Here is a 27,306-nt window from a genome sequence, read left to right as displayed (position 1 = left end):
GTTTCTATTTTTAAAGGTAGAAAACCCTACACTGCATCTATAGGAGTAGCAACTAATAGGCTCTTTTCAAGGATCTACAATAAGAAATGAAGGGACATAGGATAGGTTTATATTAAGGTAAATGAAGTTATTAAATGGGTGCAGTTTACAGAAGAAAACTCACACAATTGCATAACATTTGATGAAAAACTTCATTCAATAACACTTTATTGCTATAATCTGCAATAAACAGAGAACCTGACATGAAAGAAAACAAACTAAAGTCCAACCAAGGCTCCCCTAGGGCACTTTTAAATTAGTGTGACGATTTTAGTAAATGTTAAAAGATGGGTACAAACTCAACAAAATAAACAGCACAGAAAAATAAACTGACTTTTCATTTCCTGATACCCACATTCACATGGTAGATTGAAGTTGTTAATGAATAAATAATCTGAATTTTAAGTCATGTTACATAAACTATTTGTATAAATATTCAAAGGTTCTTCATAGCACTGACTACGTGTTTGTGAAGTAAAATATATCCTACCTTTCTTTAGCTTGGAGATCCTTTTTTATTAGCGCTTCAAATTTCTTAATCTCATTGGCCACGTCCTTTAAAGAAAATTTGACATTAGTTCTTTGCCTTTAAAAGCCACTGAGAAACTTCATCATGTTCAGTCAGTTTTAAAAGGTGACTCATAGTACTAATTCAAAACAATTAAGTGGCAAGACACTACAAGCTGAAGTACTTCTACAATTTTGATTCGTTCTTTTAGATGAGGCTACCTTAAATTAGCAATGTAGACATTGTCTCACCTAGATCACTTATTTCATCATTCTCTCCTGTCATTTTAAAAATGTGTGTGTGTGTGTGTGTGTGTGTATAGGAGGAGGAGGAAGACAACCTCCAGTTTTACTTCTTTCTTTAATCTTGTTTTATTCAGGGTCTCTTATTCTCTGCTGGGAATTATTCTGTCTCTGGTCCCATCTCAAAACATGTTTACTGAATTACAGACACAGACACATTTGCTTATCGGTGCAGGTAGTTAAACCATAGAACCATCTCCGCAGACAGAAGACTCTCATTTAAATAGTGTACCAAAGAATGCTAATGCAATTAACACTAATCAGAGTCCAGGCAGTTGATACCAGGGACTGGGGTGTTGCTGTGATATGTCTAACCATGTTTTGTTTGGAAGAATGTGGATTTGGGAACTTTGGATTTGGAAAGCTGTGGAATGTTTTAAGTGGGACCTAATGGCCCAAAGCCTACTGGGACTACTTAAGACAGTGGTGCTGAGGGTCCTCTGAACTGTGTAGGCCTGCTGGCCCAAGAGGTTTCAGTGGAGAAGAAACTTAATGTGGCCTAGAGACTGTTTTTGTGATATTTTGGTAAAGAACATGGCTGCTTTTTGCCCTTGTCTGAAGAGACTGCCTAGGGCTAAGGTAAAGATATTAATTGCATGGAAAAAGGAAGTCTCAAAAAACCCAACAGAGACTTTGTTCTCTGGTTAAGTCTGACAAAGAGCATTTTGAACAAACATAAGTAAGCTAAGAAAGGAAAAATACAAAACGTATAGTTTGAGTATTAAAGGGACACCAGGAAGTGAATGGAGCTGAATTCAAGAATATAACATTGAATTAAGGGAGTAGTGACCTTGGAACAATATTCCACCCAAGTAAATTTAACTCCAGGCAAGGTAGTACACATCTTTAATCCCAGGAAGCAAAGACAAGCAGATATGAGTTCAAGGACAGCCAAAAACAAGTAAATTTTAGTTAAATAAAAACTTAAATCAAGCCTTGGTGGACCACACCTTTAATCCCAGTGATTAGAAGTCAGGCATGCAGATCTCTGAGTTCAAGGTCAATTTACAGAGCAAGTTTCAGGACAGCCAAGCTTAGGCAGAGAGGGAGGCAGAAAACAAAGCTGGTGATAGAATAAAGGGGTGGGGGCCATGTTCCAGCCCCAGAAAGCAGCAGAACACTGCAGCTTCAGCCATGTGGCTCTTGCTTTACAGTGAAAAATAGAAGGGACTACTGGGATAATTGATGCTGATTTCCTGGGGCTAAGAAATTAGTGGTGATGAAGAAGAGACCAACATCACTGAGGTGAAATCTTGGAAATGTTTTCTGAGAGCACCAAGAAGCTGTGTTCCAGAGATAGCCAAGTTTGTACCTTGTGCTGCAGCTGGACTTTGTAATGTTGTAAAAGTCACCCAGGTGGTACTGGTTTTGAAGACATGAAAGGATCATGAAGAGCAGCTAAGGCTTGGCACTGTGACAGGCCATGGAAGGCCATTGGTGAAGGTACAGCCTCAGTTGCAGTTGATGACCCAGGACTGAAGGGGTCATGCAAAGGAGCTGAGACTTGGCACCATGAAGAGAGCCTATGAGAGGCTATTGGTGAAGCCTAGTTGCAGTGGAAGACTCCAGTGTATTGGAGGTGCCAGTACCGTGGGACGATCACCAAGAACAGCAGCAGCAGCAGCAGCAGCAGCAGCAGCAGCATGTTTTTAAAATATAAATATTTCTTACCAGTGTTTGTGTGGTATGCTGTGAACATTTCCCATGCCACCTAACTTACACTATAACCTTTCTCTAAATAATTTCAGCTCACACTTGTGTACTACAAATCTTTATTAATAAATCTTCAAAAGCTCAGGGAAATTTAGTTGCTAAATATAAAAATGGAGGTAGAAAAATATGTGGATAATACACTTTCAAATCCAAATCTAATATATTTTATTAGAGTTTCATAAATGATGCATTGATCAATACAAAATACTGTGGGTTTAGGGATAGGAGATCTAGGCCAATGTCTTCTTACTGCACCCATTTACTACAGTAAAATATGGCAGCATCTAGATTTCAGTTTCCTTTACATTTATAAAGGAAGAAGTTAATATGGAACTGAGAGAAAACAAGTCAATAAAAAGTGAAGTGACAGTTGATATCTTGACCTATGTTGAACTAATGATAATTATTGTTACCTTTCTTAGTTCAACAACGAATAGAAGCAATCAGGAATTGTCCAAACACAGTATTACTTTCCCATGACATAATTAGATTTTATCCTATTGGAATGTCGACACTCGGTGTGGTCTAGTAAAAATGTATCTCCGGTGCAGGTATTTTAATTTAAAATGTTTTAACAGCAACAAGTCAATTAACATTTCTGGGATTCACAAGAAACCATATTGCATGATAAAGAGGAATGGTGTATTCCCGACACTTACCTAATTTAGTAGACTCCCTATAAACACAGGAGTCCAAGTAGAAACCCCAAACATTGGGCATTTTATCTCTCTGGCCTAATGTTACACCATGATACGAAGCAAACAAGAGTTTTGAAAAGAATATAAGAGCCTTTGGAAGGTCTCTCCTGCACATTGCAGAGAGAGAGGCCATTCATTTTTTTTTTAAGAGAAACAAGAGACAAGTGACTACCACTTACCTCTGCCTCCTTTTTCTTTTTTATCAGTTTTTGAGCCTCAATAGCTTTCAAAGTTCGGTTGGATTCAGGCTTGGGGATCTGTATAATGGCTGCCTGGATTTTGGCCATTATCTCGTTTTGTCGTCTCCTGTTTAAGCGTTGCTGAGTATAGCATATACATTAATTTATTCATTCAGTTTGTTGAAATAGTAAGAATGTAACATATACACAGATACACAAATACATAAGTTATCTGTTGAAAATTTCACAGCTTAACAAAGGCACAAGGTGTCACAATTAGAAAGACATCATTGAAAAAGACATCATTGGCATTATTTACATTGAAAATTATCATGCTGAACACATTGATATGATAAAATTATGATTAAATAATGTAGGCATTGTCATTATGTGCATTGGTACAAGAATAGTCAGGAGCTTTAAATACAAAAATATTATAGTTTTTTTTTTTTTTATCAATGTCACATTAATGACCAGCCCAAGTATGAAAATTCTTTCTCTCAGGAAGCCCCCGAAGACTCTATAGACCCAATAGCTGTCACTAGGAAGGTCAGCTTCCCCAATCCAGTCTACTTATACATATATGAGTTCAGGAACAACCTCAACTACTGGCCTGAAACCAAAATATAAAGCATTATTGGATTATCTCTTAAGACAAGCAATATTAATTTTAAGGATAAAGAGAATAATATGACTGAAAGAGAAATGTCTAAAATATATATTATTAAATATTTTAAAGCTAAACATCTTATGAAAATGATACATGTCTTTACTACTAAGGCACTGTATTAGAACTGAATTCCCTAATTTCTACATCCAAGGAAAATTACATTTATGACTAAAATGCAGAAGTTATCATTTTTAAATTTTCTATTTCATTTTCTAAAATTGTGAATCTCTACTTCCTTGCCGTATGTTTATTTCATGTGGACTTTTATTTTTTTGCCATATGTTTATTTTCTTTTTCTTAAGAAAATGGGGAAACTACAGGCTTTGTCGCCTGTCTTGTTTATTTCCTATGGCCATAATTCACAATCTCTCTTCCATATAATTGACAATCCTACACACTTTGACTCTTCTCTCTTTGGAGGTTTCCTGTATTATACTTGGCTATTCATACCTGGGCTGGCTGTTTCAACGCCCATGAGTCCAAGCTCTTGGCCTCAACTTAGACATTGCACTTAGAGTGCCCTGTCTCTGCTATGCAGAAACACTGAAGAATGATTCTGTCCTACGGGAACTAACAGAAGGCTTTCTATAGTTTGCCTCTTGAATGCGTCCCCCCTTCCCCACAAGAAGCTCACTCTATCCAGGATATATTAGCCTATTGACATACTAATCAATTTAAAAAGCAAATTTCAAATATAACAGGGAGAGCAATAATTCCATTGCCTGTAGTTAGCACACTCTATGCATCCAGCTATTTGAAATTCTCTTAAAAGTCTTTAATGATTTGATGGTTTTCCTCCCATGTCTTTAAAGACATAGATCATTAAAGACTTTTTTTTTCCAAAGAGGTTTTAGAATCAGCAGCGACTTACGCAAAGCGGTAGCTAAGGACAGTGAAGATAAGATGCTTCACATAATTGGAGAGGGAAGCAATCAGAAAAGTAATCCCCTAAAATAAATGGAGCAGGATATAGAGACTGGGACATTGAGGAGAATGGAACAGGAACAGAGCAGGGCATGGGGAAGCATCCTTCCTGTCTTCCACAGGGATATAAGGATTGAGGTCCTTTGACCAGCAGGGTAAGCTAGTAGCAAATCCTTTCCCAAAGGAGCTGAGGGCAAATTTCTTTCAGTGAAAGAAAGTTGTCCCATCAGGCAGCTGATAGCTCTCAGCCACAGGTGCAGCGAGAGCAAGTGCAAACCGAGATGGGAAGAGGGGGGGTCTGGTGAGGCCAAGCAGAGCCATGCATCACTGTATGCAATCTATGTGCACTGCTGTTTATGCAATGTGTGCTTACTACAGGTAGAAATGTACCCCCAAGTATACTAGGTACTAATGAATTTTCAGGAAGGAAAAAAAAAAGATCTATGCAACCTTCTCGATATTAAAGTGTCTTTGCTCTTCCTCAAGTTTTTGAATTTTTTCAAACTTCTCAAAATGCATTCGGGCAAGATCTTCTTTCATTTGTTTACACTTTTCTTGAAACCTGCATGTAACCCGCATCAGATTGAAATCGGTTTGGCGTGGTATCAGGTTTTTAAGTCTCTAGATGAAGAAAGCATTTCAAAGGTTTTGGTTACTGGAGACTAAAAGGTATGCTGCCATTGCAATCATAGACATTTTGTATTGAATATAAAATTTATAGAAATCATCACTTTTGATAATTAAAATAAATTAAAAACTATGTCATTCATGGTAATCACTAAAAATTTTAATTCCCTGTGAACAACAGAAACTGTATTTATATTCATTCTTACGAAATGGTGTCATATGTATTTACATTTTACCTGCTCTTGATTTCCTTCTTCTTTCTTTAATCAAAAGACCTCTTTACTTTTGGTCCTCATACAACATCCTGTTGTCTTCCCAAATCATTTACTCCACTAACTGTTGTCTCTGTTTCTATAAAATGTGTTTTGTCCCTTAAACTTCTATTCCCCAACTACTGCTTGACTGTCTTATTTCCATGTTTATTGAGAAGCTACTCTGTGCTCTCTTTCTCCTCATCTTTAAATCACTATGATATATACTACTCTACAGAAACATTGTTTCCCTTCCTGGCATGCAAACATGAAGTCTGTGGGGGCTTTGCCAATGTCATCCTTGTGCAAGCACTTGGGATAAAATCGGAACTAAAAAATGGTAACAATTCATCAAAACACATTTTTTTTCTGAATATTTTCAATGCTCAAGTATTTCCCTAGGCATTTGAGGTACCCAAATCTTAAGAACACATGGCAAAACAATGAGGAATAGGATATTAACACTAGGAGATTAACACAAAGGCTCCAGTCGTTACAAGGAAAATCTATGTGACCTGGGTAGACAGCAGAAATGGGAAAGATGTTTGGGAAGGAGAGGATATGAGTTTGGGATGTTTGTGTGGAAGAAAAGGCAAGAGTAGTCTAGACATACTCAAAGACACCCTGTCAATAAACAGGAAAGACATTGCCTTTGTGCTGAGCAGTACAAAGAAGTAATGTTGAGATTGTTTCGTGACTAACTGTGGAGTTTGCTCTCAGATGGAGATACAATGTATATAAAGCCGAAGATGTCTGCCCTGAATAACCCTACTGTCTAACAGAAAACCTGATGCTCATGAGATATTCTAGCAGATTGCGGCAATGGCCCCTGAGAAAATCTTAGGCAAGACAGTAGCAGGAATACATGGAGAGGAAAAGAGCAGGCATAGAAATCAATGGTATTTATGCAGACTAGGCAGGTTATAGTTACAGATAACTTAGGCCATATAAACACACACATATCTAGGCCATGATAAATTTTATATACATATATATATATGTATATATGTATATATATGTACAGTATATATACATATATATGTATGTATATATGTATACATACATATATATGTATATATACTGTATATATATATATATATATACAGTATATATATACTGTATATATATATATATATATATATATATATATATATATATATGCTGGGAACGAGGGACAGACTTGGATAAACTATCTGTAGTGTGATGAGTAAACAGGAAGATGGTAAGGGTAGATGAGCAAATTAAAGACATTAGCATAAAATGACACTCAGAATGACAAGTAACACAAATATCCTCAATGGAGCCTCCCCAAGACTACAATCTCACAGCCAGTCTGCTGCAACCCCAGCTTTTCCCATGGGAATGCCTATTAGGTCTTTCTGTACCTACCTCTCGAAAAGCCTCGCTTTTGAGGGCCTGAAGCCTCAAGTTTGTTTGGGGTTGCATGGTTTGTATCTCTAGTCCAGTCAGCCCTGTTTTCTTCTTTTTCTGAAGAGCAATGTACAACTGATAAAGAAGTTTGGTTGCTGCCCCGGGCTTTTCTGTGATGATGCTTTGAGCCACATTCTGATCAAACTGCACACCCAGCAGGTGAAGCGTTGGTTGCAATCGGGAGAAATTATTAAGTTTGGCAGTTGACCCCCTAAAGGTGATGATACGTTCATAGTTATACATTAAAACCAAACGAAAAGCAAGTACTCAACGTCAGAAGTAATGTTATGATATGATACTGTGAATTATCCCAACTGCCCTAAATGCTTCCCTTTTCTTAAACAACTCAGTAATAAAATTGCATGGGATATTTCTCCCATTGGTCATGTTTATCTATTTTTCTTGAAATAAACTAAAATTTATTAATTTTGTAAACTGACAATAAAATTTAGTATAGAAATAAGTACTAAAACAGAGAAATATATGCTGCTCAGTAGATTAAAAGACTATAGTTTTGAAAACTACATTTTACTCTACAGGCAAGATTACAATACAAATGCCCATTGTATTAAGTTATCATTTTATTGCTAATATCTTAAGTTAGTCCTAAATTTTAAATTGACAATTCTAACAATGGTCCTCTCAGAAACTCTCAATATTATTTAACTGAATGATGTTAGCTATGGAAATCATTCTGTTATCCTTCAATATGTAGTTTATGGTAATTCTTTGATGTCAAAAAATCTACAATTTGAAATTTTATTATTTTCAATTATTTAATTTCAACATAGCCTCAGACTGTAAGAAACTAATGAACTCATTAACTTTCTCTGTCAACTAGTATACTAATAAAAATCCCTATTACTAAGGGTATACCTATTTATTAAGTTTAATTAATTTAAAAAATGTATTGATGTATGGGACTAGAGAGATAGCTTAGGGTCACTTGCTGCCCTTCCAGAGAACATGGGTTTGACTCTCCATGCATGCATGTCAGCTCACAGCTGTCTCTAAATCCAGTTTCAGGGGATCTGCATGCCATTATTTGGCCTTTATAGACACTAGGCATTCATGTGGTGTACATACACACATTCAGGTAAAACCTCATGCACAAAAAAAACTAAATAAAAATTATTCAAGTGTTAAAAAGGGAACACTATGTAGCTATTACTTTTAGGTGTTCATAGTTAATGAAAAATATATTTGAATAAAAGGCAATAAAAATTAGATGTTGCTTTAGAAATCTCAAGTGGTCTATAACTGTTAGTGATTAAAAGAGACATTAAATTCATTTTAAACTGTTGTGACTATTATCAACTCAGACAAGTAAACAAGTTCAAGGCTTTGGCCTGAATTCTTTAAACATTTTTTTAAAAAGATTTATTTATTTATTTATTTATTTATTTATTTATTTATTTTATATATGTGAGTACACTCTCACTCTCTTCAGACAGACTAGAAGAGGGCATTAGATCCCATTACAGGTGGTTGTGAGCTACCCTGTGGTAGCTGGGAATTGAACTCAGCATCTCTGAAAGAGTTCTTAACCACCGAGCCATCTCTCCAGCCTTGGCCTGGATTCTTATCTTCCAACATCTAAATCCACTCTTTGATACAAAAGCCATTCTGAGTATACTTGAATGTGATCAAAGTGCATACCTAAAGTTATTCCTCAGAATTGAGAGTTGTCATGTATTTGAGTGACTGTGAAATAAAAGTGTGCATAGAGCCTCGTGTACATCACCCAACATGCATATTTTGAAAGATGGTGACTGAGAGTTATCTATCCAAGCTTAGTTTGGTCATATGTTGAACTACAGTGTTTACAGACATAATTTAGAAGGGAGACTACAAAGGCAATCATGAACTGATCTGACTTTTTTTCAAAGCTTAACTCTTAGCCTTACAGTCAAAAGAGCTGCCTCCCTCTTCTCGCGTGTATTACATGGCTTCCTGAATAGAATGTTGGACTGTTATAATATTATAGTCTGGCTTCCACTTTAGTTTTAAGATGGCGTTAATGAACTAGACCAACTATCAACGGAAAAACAAAGAGTTCTCCTTGGAAGATACAATGGATATTATAAATTCGCAAACAGCCAAACTTTGAAGAACACAAGTTGAAGAATCTTGGGAAATCTGGGATTGTTAAGGCATGTGCGCAGACATCACAGTAGGCTAATAAGCTCTTGTGTTTGGAAACAGAAAATCAGCTGGGACATCATTGCTCTGGAGACAGAACATATGATGTCAACAATGACCTCTGAGGGAATAAGGATCCTGCACTGGGAAATGTTTCCTTGCCCTCTGCTTACTGTCTGTATGTGCTAAGGGACTTAGGTCTCTTCTCCTGCTTGCCACTGGCTCAGAGGGCATACCTTCTCTCAGCAAAGGAAATGCTACCCTCTGGAAGATATTTTTTTATTCACTATTTTTCCTTTAACTAATCTGCTTTGGTAAAACTAACACTGTTTTAAGGTGAATAATACTCTCAGAGTTAAACAAGTTATTCTCATAATTAAGTCAATTCTAAGTAATGTAACTTTAGGTCATTAGCAGTGCATAAAGTACAACTTTCCCTTCAGATGAGAATGAAGATATGAAAAGTATGAGGTGATGCTCATACACCTTATCTGATAAAACACCATGACCAAAAGCAACTTGGGGAGGGAAGGGTTTATTTTCATTTTAAACTCCCAAATAAGCGTCCATCATTGAAAGAAGTCAGGGCAGGAACTCCAGCTGGGCAGGAACCTGGAATAACGTGGTTTCCAGAGACAAGTGCTGCTTCCTGCCCCGCTTCCCATGGTTTGCTGGTTTAGACCTGACACACCTCACTATCCACTGAGCATTGTTTCCAAGAACCCTGCACATGTCAAAATCTACTAAAATGGCAATACTACTTTCACATAATTTAAGTGAATACTGTTTTATAGTTTAAGTTTTCTCTAGATTACAGTGTAATTTTCTTGAATATTTTCAGCCCATGCTTAAATCCATGGATGAAGAACATTCATGTGGAAGGATCGCTATGGACCTGAAATATTGAGCTTGCACTAAAAATGAGATTGGAATAGTTCTTTAAAATTTCTGTGGCTACTCAGGTATAGATTTTGACATTGATTTCTTGATTATAGAAATGATATTGTGAATTTACCATGGGTGAGGGAACAGTGTTTGGAGCACAACTTTAAGGATATTTGCAATTTATTTGAAGAGTGTCCTAGCTTACTTTGGTTGCTATGATAAAAATTATGACCAAAGCAACCTGCCGAGGAAAGTGTTTATCTTTCTTATACTTTTCAATCATAGGACATCACGGAAGAAGTCAAGATAGGAACAGGAAGGTAAAAACTGAGGAGTACTGCTTATTACTGGCTTGTTCTTTATGAAATGCTCAACTTGCCTCCTTATATTACCCACGTGTCCAAAGGTGGAACCAGCTATAGTGGGCTTGGTCTTCCTACAATAAATCATCATCATTAATAATAATAATGATGATGATAACAACAATTGCTCCCTCACGTGTTCACAGGGCAATCTGATGGAAGTAATCCTTCAAGTGAAATTCTTGCTTCCCAGGTGACTCTAGTTTGTGTCAAGTTGACAAAAAATTAACAAGAAGCTACCTTTTGTCAAACTATTTTCCAATAATTTGGACACCTGGGTTTTGTCATTATTCTAATAAAAACTGACATAAACAAATAATCCTAACAATATGATAAGGATAAATATCACCAAGGTACCATTTAAACAGAGACGACAAGAGCTAAGTAAGTCTACTGAAAAAAATCAAGAGGTTTTAAGAAGGGTGGACATTTAGATGGATCCTAAGAGTTTTTCAAAGAGATAGCAAAAGAGTAATAATATGCAAAGATTCATGTCTTGGTTTGAATGAAGATGGCTTCAATATGCACACATATTTGAATGCTTGGTCCCCGGTTGTTAGAACTGTTTGGAATGGATTTTTGAGGTTTGGCTTTGTTGGAGGAGGCATGTCACTGATACTGGGCTTTGAGGTTTCAAAATCCCACACAACATTTCTACTTACTGCGCTCTCTCTCTCTCTCTCTCTCTCTCTCTCTCTCTCTCTCTCTCTCTCCCTCCTTCCCTCCCTCCCCCTTCTCCTCCCAACTCTGTGCCTCATGCTTGTGGATCAAAATGTAAAATCTTAATTACTGCTCCAGTGCCATGCCTGCCTGTCTGCTGTCATCTTCTCTGCCATGCTATAATGATCATACACTCTAACCCTCAAGAACTGTGAGCCCAGTAAATTTCTAAGGTCATGGTGTCTCTTTATAGCAATAGAAGAGTAATTAAGACAGTTCTATTAGTGGAAAAGATGTTTAAAATGTGTACCTTCTTAGAATTTACCTAGAAACTTTCACAGACATTACTCTACCCAGTAAAATAACCAAATACTGAAATTTCACTAAACCTGCAGTTGGATCTATTAGACCCTAAAGAGGCAAAATAAAAAGAACAACAATGACAACAATAATCATAAATAACAGGGCATCCCTAACTTAAAGGAGTTAGAATTTGCAATGTTGGAAACACAAACAAACTGGCAGCAAGGAAAACTGCAGAAATATGAAATTGTGAAGTATAAGTTTCTAATGTGCACAAAATGATAAACAGAAGTATTGGAAATCTGGTTATATGCAAGTAACCACAGAGTAGTCTATGTGTTTGAGAGTATCTGAGAGCATGGAAGTGAAGGAAAAAACAAACAAACAAACAAGAGCGTACCTACCCTGGAAATCTTACAGGATTCTGGGAGGCTAGAATCTATTAGTGGTTGTACAGGTTGTAAAAAAAAGAACAAAAGGGACACAGGATTAGCAGATCAGGCAGGGAAAATAGCTGAGAAAATCTGTGAAAAGGCTGTATATAACATACCATAAGGGAGTGTGTGTGTGTGTGTGAGAGAGAGAGAGAGAGAGAGAGAGAGAGAGAGAGAGAGAGAGAGAGAGAGAGAATATTTCAGTTCTTCTATTCCTCAGGAATGGAAGGTATTTGTTTGTAACACAGCTGGTTTTGTATGGATTAAAATATCCCTGTGCCCTAGAAGCTTCAGAAACAAGCTTAGGAGGAAAACTATGAAAGACTTAATAGTATGAAAATAAATTTACAATCCATAGCTTCTATTTTGTCATAGACTATTCTTTGTGCAACCGGTATAGTTTATAGTCATGAAGAAATGAATCACTTATGAAGAAGACATATCACACATTATTTAGCCCAGGGCAATTCTGTCACAGGAATGTTCTCGTGGGAAGTGTCAGGTTAAAAGCGATTTGTGCTGAGAATGGAGGGAGAGATAGATGGAGAAGTGGTTTCTGTGTAAGCCTGAGAATGTGAGTTCTAATCTCAGAATTCAAGTAAAAATGCTGAGAGTGCCCCACACATGTAATGCTAGGGCTGGGAGAATAGAGACAGGAGGAATCCTGGTGCTTAATAGCCTAGCACTGCATCTTACTTGCTGAGTCCCAACCAAATGAGACTCCATCTCAAACAAACAAATAAACAAACAAAACAAAACAAAACAAACCAGTGTGGGCTGTTCCTGAGGAATACAAGGAGAACCAAGATTGTCCTTAGGCCTAACACACACACACACACACACACACACACAAACACACACACACACACACAATCACTTTTTCAGAATAGTAAAAATCAGAAATCAATTAAGGACTTGCAATAATTCAAATAACAGTTATTTATGAATGTGCCGAAAAAAGAATGTGTCCACAGATATACCTACTGATAAAATAGTGACACAAATATTATAGGCGCCCAATATATTTTTTTTTTTTTTGGTGTATTTGGTAAGATAGTGTCCATACCTGACACCATTAATGAGGAAAAGCACTTGAGACTAGTTAGGTCACGAGCCTCAGGGAAAACTTACTACTATTATTCTGTTAAATGAGCAGAGCAATAAAATGACTCCTAGTATCATATTCTATACCCATCAACCAGCGTATTACTTAATCGTCATCAGAGAATTTTTTTATGCTGTACAGAGTAACTCATACAAACGGACAGAGTGAAGAGAGTGAGAGAGTGAGGCACTCAGCTTCACACTGACTGTATCACACACTGCCCTTCAGTACTCAGGGATCCATGCTGAAGAGGATGCATAAAGAGTGGGAGAGCCAAAGATTGTGTCAAGGAAGCTAAGACACTGATGCAGTTTACTCACAAAGTCATAGACGGCCAAAACAAGACCGGCGCTGAATAAAGCAAGAGAAAATCCTAGCACAGGGGGTAGGGGAGTGGGCAAAAAGTCCAACTTTAACAAGAACCTACTGATGGGTACTGAGAGAGTAAACTCAGTCTGCTTCAATGGAGTGACACTGGTTAGATCAAGCACACTCCAGGGCAGACCTCATGCTCTGCAGTAACTGGCTAACACAAAGTGGACACCATGTTCTTTAGTATGTGCTTTTTTTTTTTTTTTTTTGTTCTTACTTTTTTTTTGGCTTTTCGAGACAGGGTGTCTCTGTGTATCTCTGGCTATGCTGGAACTCACTCTGTAGACCAGGCTGGCCTCGAACTCAGAAATCCGCCTGCCTCTGCCTCCCAAGTGCTGGGATTAAAGGTGTGTGCCACCACTGCCCAGCTTATTCTTACTTTTAAGAGGGAGAAAGAACACAAAATTGGGTTGGTGTGTCAGGATCTGGGAGAAGTTGGGTGGGGAAAGAGTATAATCAAAATATATGAAGTTTTTTTTTTTTTTAATAAAAAAAACTTACTGCTCGTCTCTATAAGAATAGACTTTTTTTCTGCCTTTTTCCATCATTTTATTTACATGCCTTTTTTTTCTACTTCAAAGGCAGTCTCCAAATACAGCCGCAGTAGCTATGAAGTACAGTAACCAAGAGGGAAGGCCATCATCTAAAGCCCCTCAGAAAAGATCCTATGTTCCAGGCCTACCACCATTTGACCTGCCTGGCAATGCTGTGAAAACAAAATCTTTCTTTTCTTTTTTTTTTCTTTTTCTTTTTCTTTTTTTTTTTATCTTTGTAACTTTGTCATTATTTGATCTGCCCTAAAGATTGTTCATCGGATAAAGCCAAGTTTCAAGGATATTAGTACAAAGGAACCAGTGGCTAAAGTTCAAGACCCCAGCTGCCTGTCTGGGTCCTATCAGCTGCTCCAAACAAGAGCATTCTCAAAACTAGAGAGATCTAAGAATGTGAGGTGTGTTGAGGAGTCTGGAGCTCTCGTGGTTTCTGGGCAGCATCAATCTATAAGTCAACAGAGATGTGTGCAAGCGTATGGGCTCCTGAAAAGATTTGAGGATTCAAAACAAGTCATGTCTCTAGCCAGGTTAAGGTATTACGACTACAGGAAGCGGCAAGTAAGGGAGAATTAGAAATTTCCAAAGCATATTGTGGTTCAATGCTCTCACAGAATCACTCAGCAAAGGACAACTTGTCAAAGATGTGCACTAGCTGGACACTAAGATATCAAGTAGAGGTTATAGGTACTAAACCTGGCAAGAAATAGAGACTTTACAGACTTCATCCCAGTGAGTCATGAAGGAAAGAAAGAGCAGCTGAAATTGCATCCACAGCAGCTGTCAACAAGAGCCAAAAATGCAGAAACCGGAGCGAGCAGATGTGGTGCTGTGAAGGAGATCTTCCTCATTAGTGTTGGGTGTTTGAATACCTGGTCCCCAGGTGATGGCTCTTTGCAGAGGATTTAGCTATGTGTCCACTGGGATCCAGCTTTGAGGTTTCGAAAGGCTTACACTATTTTGAGTTTGGCCTCCCTGCTCCTTGCTTGTGGATCAAGATGTGAGTTCTCATGGCTGCTCTAGCACCATGCCTGCCTGCCTGCTATGGTAATGATGGACTCATCAGTCAGGAATTATAATCCTAAAATAAACTCTTTTAATAGTTGTCTCAACCATGATGCTATTTCACAGTAATAGGTAAGTAACGAAATAGCACATTATATTATTTTCCATGTCCAATGATTAATAATTCTCACACATGAAGACAAACAAGAAGGTATTATCCATACACAAGAAAAAGACCCAGTAGAAGCTCTCTGGTGAAGCCTGTAAAAGACTTTAGAATGGATATTAAAGTATTTTCAAAACCTAAAAGAAACAATTTTTAATTAGAATGAGGCAAAAGCCTCAACAATAAAGAAATAAAAAGTATAAAAACAGGAACCAAATAGAATATCAGAGTTTAGAATTAGTATTTGAAGTTGGCCCAGCCAGTGCGGTTAATGGAGAACAAGACTCAGAGTTATGCTGAAATGAAATGCTCACTATAAAACATCAACTACAGTTTTAAGTGGACAGAAGAAAGAATAAAAAAACAAATCCTCAAAGGTATAACAGCTGAAATTATTCAGGCATAAAACAATAAGAAAAGAAATGAACACAATTTCAAAATTCCAAACCCACAAGTAATCAAAAAATAATTAAGCTGGAAAGAAACAAAATGAAAAAAATGTGCCTCAAGAATAGACATCATAACAAAGTTATACAATAGGAAAAGTATTTGCATATCACTTATCTGACAAGAAACTTACCTTAGAATTTGAAAATAATGTAGAACAATAAATATACAAGCTGATTTTAAAACATACAGTATCAAAGTAATTACATCAATGAAGATGAATGAATGAATAATAAACAGATGTAGAAATATTTAACATCATTAGAGATCAGAGAAATACAGTTTAAATTGAAAATGCAATACAAGTTCAACCTGTTAAGGTTCCTATAATTGGAAGAGAGGTACAGAAGAATTGGAAGGAGAAAGGAGAGGGAAACCATAATTAGAACAGTTTGTATGAAAAGAAATCTGTTTTCAATAAAATAATATGAAAACAATAATCACAAATGTTGACGAGAACATAGTCAACCTGAAACCCTCATATACTGCTACTGTAGATTGGAAAAGTGTGATTGCTTCAGAAAACAGCTTATATGTGCTTTTATATATATTAATTTATGCTATATATTATATCATATCTATCTATTTATCTATCTATTCATCCATCTATGTATGCCACTTCTAAGCATATAGTCAAGAGAAATAAATATTCAAGAGGCAAAAGAACATAAGCGCACACACAATACAACATCCATAATAAATGATAGCCCCAGTGGAAAAGTCAAATAATCATCTACTGATAAACAAATTGTGGCATGTCATACCCATAAATTTGAAATTTTCCAACAAGTAAAGAATAATGAAGAGAAAGTTTATGAACAAGACTCAAAAGTTTACTCTAAGTGGGAAAAACCAAACAAATGTGCCCTTTTTTTCTGACCTGGCAAACACACAAGTCTTGAATATATTTATTCAATACATGGTAAGCATCACGTATAACAAGTAAATTGGGAGACAGGAAGCTTTCAGGCACCATGGCCTCAGTATTACAAATATGAAAGTATATTAAATCCAAGCAAATTGGGCCAAAAACTTGCAAATGGTGAATTACACCCTGAACTCATACTTAAATTTTATTGCTAGAACAAAATTGTGTATCTTTAATAATAGTTAACTCCTACTGTATATTTTTAAAACACATCATCATCATAATTTTCATGAAGAAAACTATATTACATTATGTTTCTTCTCTTTCCTGAAGGAAGAATCAGGGCTGGAGAGTTGGCTGAAATGTTAAGAGTGTGTGATACTCTTACAGAGGACCTGGGTTGGATTCCCAGCACACAGAGCAGGTTACAGCCATCTGTAACTCTAGTCTCAGGTGGTTTGACACCTTCTTCTGCCTCTGTGAGCATTGCATGCATGTACAGACATTAAGTTAAATATTAATACATGCAAAATAGCGATCAATAAAAATTACAAGGAAGAAGAGGAAGAAGAAAAAAGAAAGAGGAAAAAGAAGAAAAAGGAAGAAGGAGGAGGAATAAGAAGAACAGGAGGAGGAAGAGGAACAAGAGGAGGAGGAGTAGGAGGAGGAGGAGGAGAGGAGGAAGAGGAGAAGAAGAAGAAGAAGAAAAAGGAGAAGGAGGAGGAGGAGAGAAGGAAGTGGAGAAGAAGAAGAAGAAAAAGGAGAAGGAGGAGGACGAGGAGGAGAAGGAGGCGGAGGTGGAGGAGGAGGAGGCGGAGGAGGAGGAGGAGGAGGAGGAGGAGCAGGCGTAGAAGGAGAAGGAGAAGGAGAAGGAGAAGGAGAAGGAGAAGAAGGAGAAGGAGAAGAAGAAAAGACTGAATTAACAAAGAAGGAGAAATCTAGCCAAAGACTTCAGAGGAGAGGGATGGATGGAATTAAAATGTGACTTTGCTCAGAAGCAGTCTCATTGGAAACACACTCATTCTTCTCCTTTGAATTCCTGAGACTACAAAAGTCTAAATGCCAAAAGTATTGACTCTATTTTTTGAAGGATTGTGTAAGGTTACTAACCTGCTCTCTGAAAATTCTGCAAAATCACTCTGAAGTTCAAACTTGAACAGAACTTCTCCAATTAGATAGCCATTAGAAAATGCCTTTGCAAATGACTTGGGACCTGAATTTTAAAACATTGAAATAAAAAAGTAAATACAATGTTATTATTGTGTGTTGTATACAATCAAACCAGAGCAAACATGACCATACCATGTCTTGACTGTATTTATAGAAACATCTTTTAATAGCCAAAGTAAAAGATTTAAAAATAGACATTAATGTTCCCAGAGGTAAACCAGTAGTTGATAAACAAAATTTTAAAAGATGTAGAAAGTCATTTCCAATTAACATTAAACAAAACACAATACAGTTAATAAATAACCATTATTGTAAAAACAACCAGCAAGAAATTTCATAAAATTTCCAAATACTTTAGCTATGTCTCCAACCTACAGGGATGCACACTGTCCAATAGACATGCAGTCTGATTTTTTTTAAATACAGATTTAATTTTGACCTCTAAAGTAGTTATTTTACTAAAATCATCTGTACACTTAAAAACCATCTTTCTTGAACACAATGGGGTCTTATTTCACCACTGCCCTCTTTATATGCAATGGAATGATGGTAATGTCCCAGAACAGAGATTTCTCAAAGGAAATAAAAAATAGCTAAGAAATAACCTTAAATGTGTTAAACATTTGTAACAGTTAGTATAATGCAAATGCAAATGACCATTCCATTGTCAGAATGGTTAAAATAACAAAACAGCTCACAATTACCTTGCTCCTGGGGTGCATACATCAGGAAAGGTGAGCCCCCACTGTTGCAGAGACTGCAAATTGGGTCAGCTGCTATATAAAATGGAATAGACAATCCTCAAAAATCTAAGCATATGTCTACCATTTGACCCAGATAAACCACTCCTTGGCGTGCTCCTGAAGGACTCCACACACTATTTCAAAGATCCTGGCTCATCAGCTGAGTTCACTCTGATGCTATTCACAATGGGTGAGGAAATGGAGACCTGCAGCTGATGAATGGATGATGAGAACCTGGTGCACATAGACGATATTCTATTCAGTGGTAGAGAGAACTGAGACCACGGGATTTGCAGGCAAGTGGATGAAACTGGGAACTACTACACTGAGATAAGCTGGACCCAGAGAAACAGATGTCACTTGTTCTCTCTTACTCTTTCCTTTAAAATGTCCTCAAGTGTGGGTGCAAAGAGGATGGTAATAAGGGAATGAAGCTCACAGGCCTCACTCAGGGGACTCTACACCACTGTGTTACCACTTCTGACTCCAGCACACAATATTAAATAAAGATTGGTAGTTCTTTCTCATAGTACTTAATATTCCAGATTTTTAGGGTGATTCAATGAGATAGCACTTGTTATTTAAGGCCATTTCATCAAAAGTGACAAGTTTTGCACTCATTAGTGGCCTAGAGTAAGCTTGACCTGGAGAGACCAGCTTGATCCTTCTTTTACAGCTATTCATACAGAACATGCTTGTTCAAACTTGATGGACTATTCTAATCAGTCATACCTGTCCCTATGATATCATCCTTAAGGAATGGACACCTCTCAGGGACTAATTCACAGTTCACAGTACGTATTACCTCCATGAAGTATGCTTCTATTTCACAGTCAAGGTACCCAGTGTCCTTACTTTAACATGGCACCACTTGAACAGCCAAGAACTCCATGATCATTGACATGATCTTTCATTAAATGGGTGCCATCTGATAGGATTCTTTGAGAATTAAAGCTAGTAGAATCCCAAAGGCTTCGTTCACCAAAGGACAGAACTGCGCCATTGTCTTCTTCTAACTGCTGTTACTTTCTATGCCCCTGGAGGTCTCCTGATGCACATCAGAACTATTTTTGGGTCTGGCTGCCATCTCTATCCTCAGTGGGTCATTCTGTATCTACTGTCGATTACATCTTTGTTTCAGTTTCCTCCCTACTCTCCTCTCTAAGCCATCCCTAATCTCTTACTGTCCTAACCAGCCATTTGATCTAGAGCCCCTGTCAGACTGTAGATATGTCCTTCTTCCAGGTCCTAGGTGTTTGGGAGTTGAGTTCAATTTTTAAGCACACTGCTTTCTTTTCAGAAGCTGTTGCTCCACCTCCTTCCTTGATGCTCCCCTCTGTAGCTCCTATTATATTCATTTGTGTTGATCCAAAGCCTGGGGTTCATCCCATAAATCACTAGGATACAGATTAATATTGTTTCAACCTCCTTGACATAGCAGATAAATGGTTAGTAGCAAAGGATTTGCTACAAAAAGGATTTACTTAAAAAATAAACTCATAATTCGTTTCCTTTGAAATGGCACAAAATATTAATTATGCATCTCTGATAGAGTAAAAGTCAAAGGAAGAGTAATCAGTTATTTGTTTGACTGTCAGGATTGTTTATAATAAAAATAATACAACATATTGTTCAGCAGATTTTCATGCATAAAAGGCTACAAACTTATTGTGAACTAGAAAGGCAAGAAGGATTACACTGAGTAAAATTCCAGCCAATGGGAAGAGCATCGAAGAAGACTGTAGAAAATGGAACAAGCAGGAAAGAATGCATGCAAGAAATGAGGCAGAGAAAGGAAGAGGAGAGAAAAGCAGAGACGTTAGAGATATGAAGATTACAAATAAATACATTGTCCACATATTAACAAGATGCAACAAGTCAAAACGAAAGGAGGGGACAAAAGGAGAGGTTAATTCAGGGAGACACAGAATCATGGAGACAGGAAAAGCATTTCTCCCCCCCTGTTTCCTTGTGGTTTTCTTCCCATTCAATGTCACTAAGTAGTGTGACTAATTCCATAGAAACTGTCTCCATAAATCAATGTGCCACCAGCTGGCATTTCCTATGTGAAGAAGTGACAAGTTTCCTCCAGGACAATGAACAGTAAATACTGTAAGAACCGTGGCAGGGATGCTCTTCATCTTTAACACAGATTATTTTTCAACTGGGATGGAGGTTGTTTAGCAGGAGCTCGAACCCCACCTCCAACCCTTCAAGCCACAAGCCTGGTCCTCATCACTGAAACTGGCATTTGGCAAAATCTTTAATGTGGTCCTCTGTAACATAGTTGTCTGCAGGCCTCTAGCAGCATGAAAAATGGCCGTGTGCTTTTCTATCCACTTGGCCCAGAGCTAGTTGAAGAAAACACTTAGTTATCTACAGTCCCAAGCGGTAGTGAAGGATTCGGAAGAAGAGGCTTTGTTTTATTCCTGGTCTTTGTATACACCACTGAATCCTACCTGATTAAGCAGCAATCGTTTTTATGTGCAAAAGAGGAAAATTGAACCCTAGTCCATAAGTAATTATTTGAGGATTAAATGAGGTATTGCATGTGAAGCTCATGGAGTCATGACTGACCCACAGTCATGACCCACTGATGGTTTTATTGTCAGGCTTACTCTTTTTAAAGAAGATGGGTCATGTTAGTTATACAGTCTACTCACTCTGTAGTAGACATTCAATGATGACGTTATATGCACACTTCCTCAAAGAGGATTTCAATGCTCAGAAAGTAAACAGTGGACACTGCCCTGGAACCCAGATGTGAGCTCACTGTTAGGGACAGGTAGGATATAATACTTTGACCTTTCTGATCAAGGCTCTAGAGTCAGTTGATTTCTACAGAAAGATATTGAATGGTTTGCATTTAATGGAATAAATAAACATTAAGCAGCTCTGTAATACGTTCCATCAGCTATTGCGGCACAATACATAAAGGAGAAATTTTAGAGAATCCTAGCTTTTTGCAGATAAGACTGGAACCCATGCCACTTTGTACACCGTGGTCTTTAGATCCTTGCAATAGGATCAAAGATCTTGTCTACATATCAAGTGCATTGTTGGATACTCTAACAAATTCCCTTTCCTTTGGAATAGATAAAGGGCCCCTTGTGGCAGCTGGGACATAGCCTGTCTCTAAGAGGCCGTGCCATTCTGTAGAGCCACCCAGCACTCACAGAAGACCTTGGCCTTCTTTCTTGAGCATAGCCAATTTTACAGAATACTAAATGTAGATAAAGATGGTTTGTGGATCAAACAACAAACCTGAACTTAAACAAGCCTTAAAAACAAACAAACAAAACCCAAACCTGATCTTATATCTGAGTTTAGCTCAGACAAAAGCAAGAGACTGTCCAAAACACCAGTGGGACCAGACATCCCCTAACATGGCTAGTATTAGTGAAGGCTCCTTCCTTCCTTACTGATCATAGCTCTGCTTGCCTCTCCTGTTGCTAGGTAGGACATTAAGAAATAGAATCAGAGAATTTCCTATTTTTTGAGAGGATCGGACTCAAGGTAAAACACTGTTTTCAAGAACCCTCCTCAAAAACACCCACCAGGAGCCTGAGCCCTTCCTAACAGTAAGAGGTTGGACACTTTCTCACTTTGAAACTACTCAACAAAACAAACAAACAAAAAGCAACACAACACAAAAACAAAACAAAAAAGCTTCATTCAGCTATAGCTGTGTTCTCTGGCTGCTTTCTTCTTCTTCTTCTTCTTCTTCTTCTTCTTCTTCTTCTTCTTCTTCTTCTTCTTCTTCTTCTTCTTCTTCTTCTTCTTCTTCTTTTTTAAATCTGAGGTGAAATCTTAATCTCTAGTTCATTAAAGTTCACTTCAGAAACTATTTGGTGTCATTACTTCATGAAACTCTGGTCTTAAAACCTTAGCTATGGGTCTGGAGATATGCTCAGCAGTTAAGAGCTTTTTAGAAGGTCCCGATTGCAACCATCTGGAATGAGATCTGATGTCCTCTTCTGATGTGTCTGAAGATGGCTACAGGGTATTCATATACATAAAAAACAATATAAAACAAAACAAAAAGAAAAAAATATTAGATCTGGTTCACTGGATGTTTGCTGGCTTTACACTTACTGATGAATTTCTAGTGGAAGAAACCTGTATTTTAATAGAGAAAAATACAGATACAGATACATTGTTTTCTACCAGAAACAATATGGTTTTTAATGATCCTGAAGCTGAAATACCAGGAAATGTGTGATTTCATGACACGTTGTAAGAGAGGATGGGACCTAGAGACAGCCAGTTTAATGTCCCAGCTGCAGAACTGCAAAGCAAGGTCCAATAAGAGATGACTTGGTGTATGTATTCATACACTAGAATTAGATAATATCTTCTTTGTCCAGTTTATGTTACTGTAGCAAAACAAAACAGCTAATTATTTAAAGTTTTTCTTCTCATTTTTAAAAGTAAAACATTCAGTGCCGAGGTGCGAGAACTTGGCAAAGGCCTTCTGGCTTCATCACAACAGGGTACAGGATGCAAGTGCAGGTACATGCTTAAGATGGACACAGGCCAGAAACTATCCATTCATCAGGATCCCAGTCCAACAATAGTTGACCCTGCAATAATGGACTAACTCCATGAAGGCAGATCCCACAAGACCTAAATAGTTCTGAGGACCATAAGGAAGGCAATTATATTTCAACATAATTTTTTTGGGAGAACTGTTAAAACACGTTCAGTAAAATCCTAATACATCATAAAATATGTATTCAGTTGGACTATTTATATAGCTCCATTTAAAAAAGTAAAACTTGAGATTGAACACAAATAAACTTACAAAAGTATCTGAATAAAATATAATCATCTGGGCATAGTGGAGCAGCCCTGGCACTTAGAGACTGAGTCAGATGCATTGCCTTGTGTTTTAGGCTACTGATGACAGGGACAGAAGATTGTGTCTCAAGAAGCCAACAAAACAACCAATAAAGGATGCCCACAAAGATTAAAGCAATTCTCAAGAACTACTAAAATTGAACATAGAGAGAATAAACTAGCCATTTGTGAAAACCCAACTATAAAAGATAATGAACAAGGACCTTATTTCTTAAAACACAAAATTGAACCACTTAATTTAAAAAATATGTAAACGATATTTTTCAGATGTATTGATTGCCAATGCAACAATGTACTCTAACAACAGAAGAATTTACAATGAGGGAAATTTCAGAAGCATTTAGTTGTAGAAGGATTCTAGAGACTGCTTTCAAACAGTGTGACTGCTTTCAAACAGTGTGTCTTTCTTAAGTATCATGGAGTGGGAAGCAAATATAATCTAATCTAATTTTCATCCATATGTGGATGAAGTGTGTCCATCAGAAATGTAATAAAAATCAAGCATTAGATTGATTTGAATATTATTCTAATACCAGATCATGTCTAATTGGTGACAGCAATTAGATCTATGAATTTGTTTTTCACTGAGTGTGCCAGGCAAACAAGGTTATGTATTTTGTTAATTTTTCCAAAAATACATAGTCTGATACCCTTTTATCTGTAAGAAATTGTCATACATATTATAAAATCCACAAAGATTGGTATCATAGAATTCTTAAAAGCTACCTTACATTAATAAAACTGAGCTTCTTCACTGACAAAGCTGTGGGTTTTACAAGGTTAAACTGCCTTCTTAGGATCCAGTTCTATAAAAAGTCATGATTATCTTTCATTCTCCCATACATTGTCATGGAATATGTTATATGACAGTAGCTATGCTGGGCACTATTCTAAAGTGAGGACTGGGAAAATGTTAAACAATGCTTACTGAATATCTAGCAGATGTTGGCTAATATTGCAACTGGTTCCACATTTATGCTGCAGGAAAAGACAATCTGGGAATTTTCCATTCATAGCTTGTGGTGTTATAATTTTTTCATTTAAAATGCCTCCAAGCTTTTAATCTTCACAGAGTGAAGTCATACTTCCTTTCCAAATGAAATTTCTCAAACTTATTAGTATTATAACAGCGTCTAAAGTTTCCATGTTTATGATTTGATTTTATTTACTTTTTCCAAAAGTGTCTTACTATGCAAGGGTCCTACAGACTTGAGGAAATAATGATCTTATTATCAAATAAACGAACCAACGTAAGCTAAGAAATGTGTGGCTGTTGTCTTAGACTAGTGCAACTTCGGGTGTGATACTGCATTTTGGAGGACAGTACTGTGAGAGAGAAAGAGGAAGTGATAAGTGATAAATACTGTCCTAAATTTAGCGTCTTATTTGAGCAAAGAAACTCTCAGAGGACCAAGGAGACAGGACAGGGAAGAAGAATTTATCATTGTTCACAGCAGGGTGGAGGAGCCTTGGAATATAATAAGTCTAATGTTTATGCCTCAAGTAATGAGACTTGGAATGCTCCACATTGAAGATCCTTAGATAGCTCACACCTGCACAAACACTACCGACCTAGCAACTTCTATATATGACCCAAGGCTGAACTGGCATCGCTGCTCCCATTGGTAGCAACTGGCAGGGAGGCAAGAATCCTCTGGGAAGTCAGGTTGAAATGATTTGTTCTGAAAACGTCTTGCCTGAAGGAAAATCCATAGCAATCGAAAATGAGCTCCCAATAAAGAAACAATAATTCCTTCCCCACCGAGAAGAGAACAGTGAAGTGCTGACATTGGAAGCGTCTGGTTGTCACCCAATCAGACTTGTTTGTAACTTCCTGGGCCATAAGCATTTATAGGAACTTCATGGACAGCTTTATGCCTCTGATAAAATCAAGTAAAGTTAGCTTATAAAAGGTATTTCAAATGGCTAAAGTTGGTAAAGTCAGCTTAAAACTCCTAAAACTGGCAAATGTTAACAGAGTCTACATTTGTTGTTAAATATGGAGAGTGTGATTGGATCTAATTTATACCTGGAGGAAACACAGAAAAAAAAAAACTGTAATTACTGAAAGCACTTCCATGGACTCGTTTCTGCACATTTTGATGCAGTTGTCAGGAAAGCAAAGCAACAGTCAGGAAACATTTTTACTCCACGTAGGAACAGACCAGTACCTAGAACTTAAGGTTCCCTTAGAAATAGAGACAATATCAGAAAATTTGAGGGCCGAGACCACGTGATGAAGGCTAATGCCAGAGGCAGGATGAAATAAGAAGTCCCCAACGAGGTTAGGTAGCACTGAGCAGGGCTGGCCAGCACTGCAGGGCGCCGCTAGCCACTCTGGAGCTACTTTCTAACAGCACGCCCCCCTGTGCTCGCTTCAACGACCTGCCCTTGGCTGTGTTCACTCACTCACGGTCCGGGACACCCTCAACTCCTGGTTGAGCCACTGGCACAGGATCTCCGACATAGCTCACTGCTTTGACTGCTTGCAGGTGCTAGGAACTTTCCAGGAACTCAGTCAGCTGGACTGCGTCTTCCCGTCGCCCAAGGCAACCAGTTGCTAAGGAAGCTCATCCAGGCTGGAGTTAGGTCACCGGCTCAGAGAGGAGGAGACGCCACTGTGTAGCCATAGTTATTAGAAATTGTTGTCTGCCCCCTACTGGCTTGTAAGACCTGATCCTATGCTAGTGTAGAAGGCTTCAAGAGTCCGAGTAGCAACTATAATAAGAGCTTTCTTAAGAAACAAACAAACAAAAAAATCAACGTTATTGTCAGATGAATTAAAAACCCTTTATTCTCTTCTGTAAATAACCAAGGGTAGACTATAGAGTTATTTGAAATCATAAGCTGGTTTTGAAAAGTGGTAATGTGCACTGGAATGCAACTTATTCTATAAAAGCATCAATTCTCTATTCATCATAATGCTTTTTATAATTTATTGTTTTACTATCAATAAAGCCCAAGCTTCACAATGAAGTTTATGTGAGCCATTCTGTCTGGCTTTGATTTCACAAGTTCTTTGCCTGGAAATAATGACTTACTGTTTTTGAACCTCACTGTTCTTTCATATATATATATATATATATATATATATATATATATATATATATATATATAATGCTTGCTTGACAAGTTGAGAAAATTAAATTAAATGAAAACTCACAGTCTGATGACTGGTTCCTGGTAGAAGCTCAGCACACCTTCAAAGTTACTTTTTCTTGTAAAGCAATCTGAGGGCTTGCATTGCGTCCGTATTTCAGGTAGATCGGAGTTGCTTGCATTTCAGAAGTTTTAGGCAATTATTTCATGTAGCTGGTTTGAATTTAGTCATGAAACTTCATTGTCACATAGAGACTCGTGCCCCGTTTTTAAAGCTCACTTGGCTTTCCTCACGTTTTTCATTCATTTCTTCACATTCCCTCTAGTTTCCTCTCCTCTGCCTATTTTAGACTGACCTCATTCAGCTGACATTCATTTATGCAAATGCTGTCTGCCTTCATGACCACAATAACCATCAGGCTGAATGTTCTCTGTAGGCTGTCACGTATGACAGGCACAATTCCTAAAGCCCTACTTTACTTAGACACTAAGGTGAACAGACTCCTCTAGGTTGTTGTTTATTGACGACACTGACTCCTCAATGAGCCAATGAAGAACCCCTAAAGGGAACAGTACAAGACTGATGTGGGTAGAATATAACAAGGAACTGAATGCAATAAAACAAAATATATGTGTGTATATATATGCATAATGAATATTTTTGCTTTATATATGTATATATACATACATAAGCGTGCACCAAGTTTGTATGTGTATGTTTGCATGTGGAGTAAAAGATATCTCTTACCATTCTCCAATAGATAGTTACAAACGCATGGTCACACAGGCAGCCAT

At 37.4% G+C, this 27,306-nt stretch overlaps 1 protein-coding gene across 13 annotated transcripts in view; it reads right to left on the bottom strand.

Annotated features, from left to right (window-relative positions):
- The window catches only part of Spef2 (sperm flagellar 2), a 156,923-nt gene extending 130,944 nt beyond the window's left edge, over positions 1 to 25,979 (bottom strand). For 3 of the 13 annotated variants that reach the window (XM_076916088.1, XM_076916095.1, XM_076916096.1), the window contains exons 1-6: positions 25,822 to 25,979; positions 17,750 to 17,852; positions 7,301 to 7,553; positions 5,484 to 5,654; positions 3,440 to 3,580; positions 530 to 594 (exon numbers count right to left, since the gene is read on the bottom strand). In XM_076916088.1, the coding sequence (XP_076772203.1) occupies positions 530 to 594; positions 3,440 to 3,580; positions 5,484 to 5,654; positions 7,301 to 7,553; positions 17,750 to 17,852; positions 25,822 to 25,879 (791 nt within the window). In that variant the 5' untranslated portion in view covers positions 25,880 to 25,979. Of the gene's footprint in view, positions 1 to 529; positions 595 to 3,439; positions 3,581 to 5,483; positions 5,655 to 7,300; positions 7,554 to 17,749; positions 17,853 to 18,513; positions 18,586 to 25,821 lie in introns of all 13 variants that reach the window. The other 10 variants (XM_076916091.1, XM_076916098.1, XM_076916099.1 and 7 more) reach the window with 7 other exon arrangements.
- Between the last annotated feature and the right edge of the window lie 1,327 nt (positions 25,980 to 27,306).

Source organism: Arvicanthis niloticus, chromosome 19 (assembly GCF_011762505.2).
Source record: "Arvicanthis niloticus isolate mArvNil1 chromosome 19, mArvNil1.pat.X, whole genome shotgun sequence".
Lineage (NCBI taxonomy): Eukaryota > Metazoa > Chordata > Mammalia > Rodentia > Muridae > Arvicanthis > Arvicanthis niloticus.
This window is presented reverse-complemented; position numbering and strand designations above follow the sequence as displayed.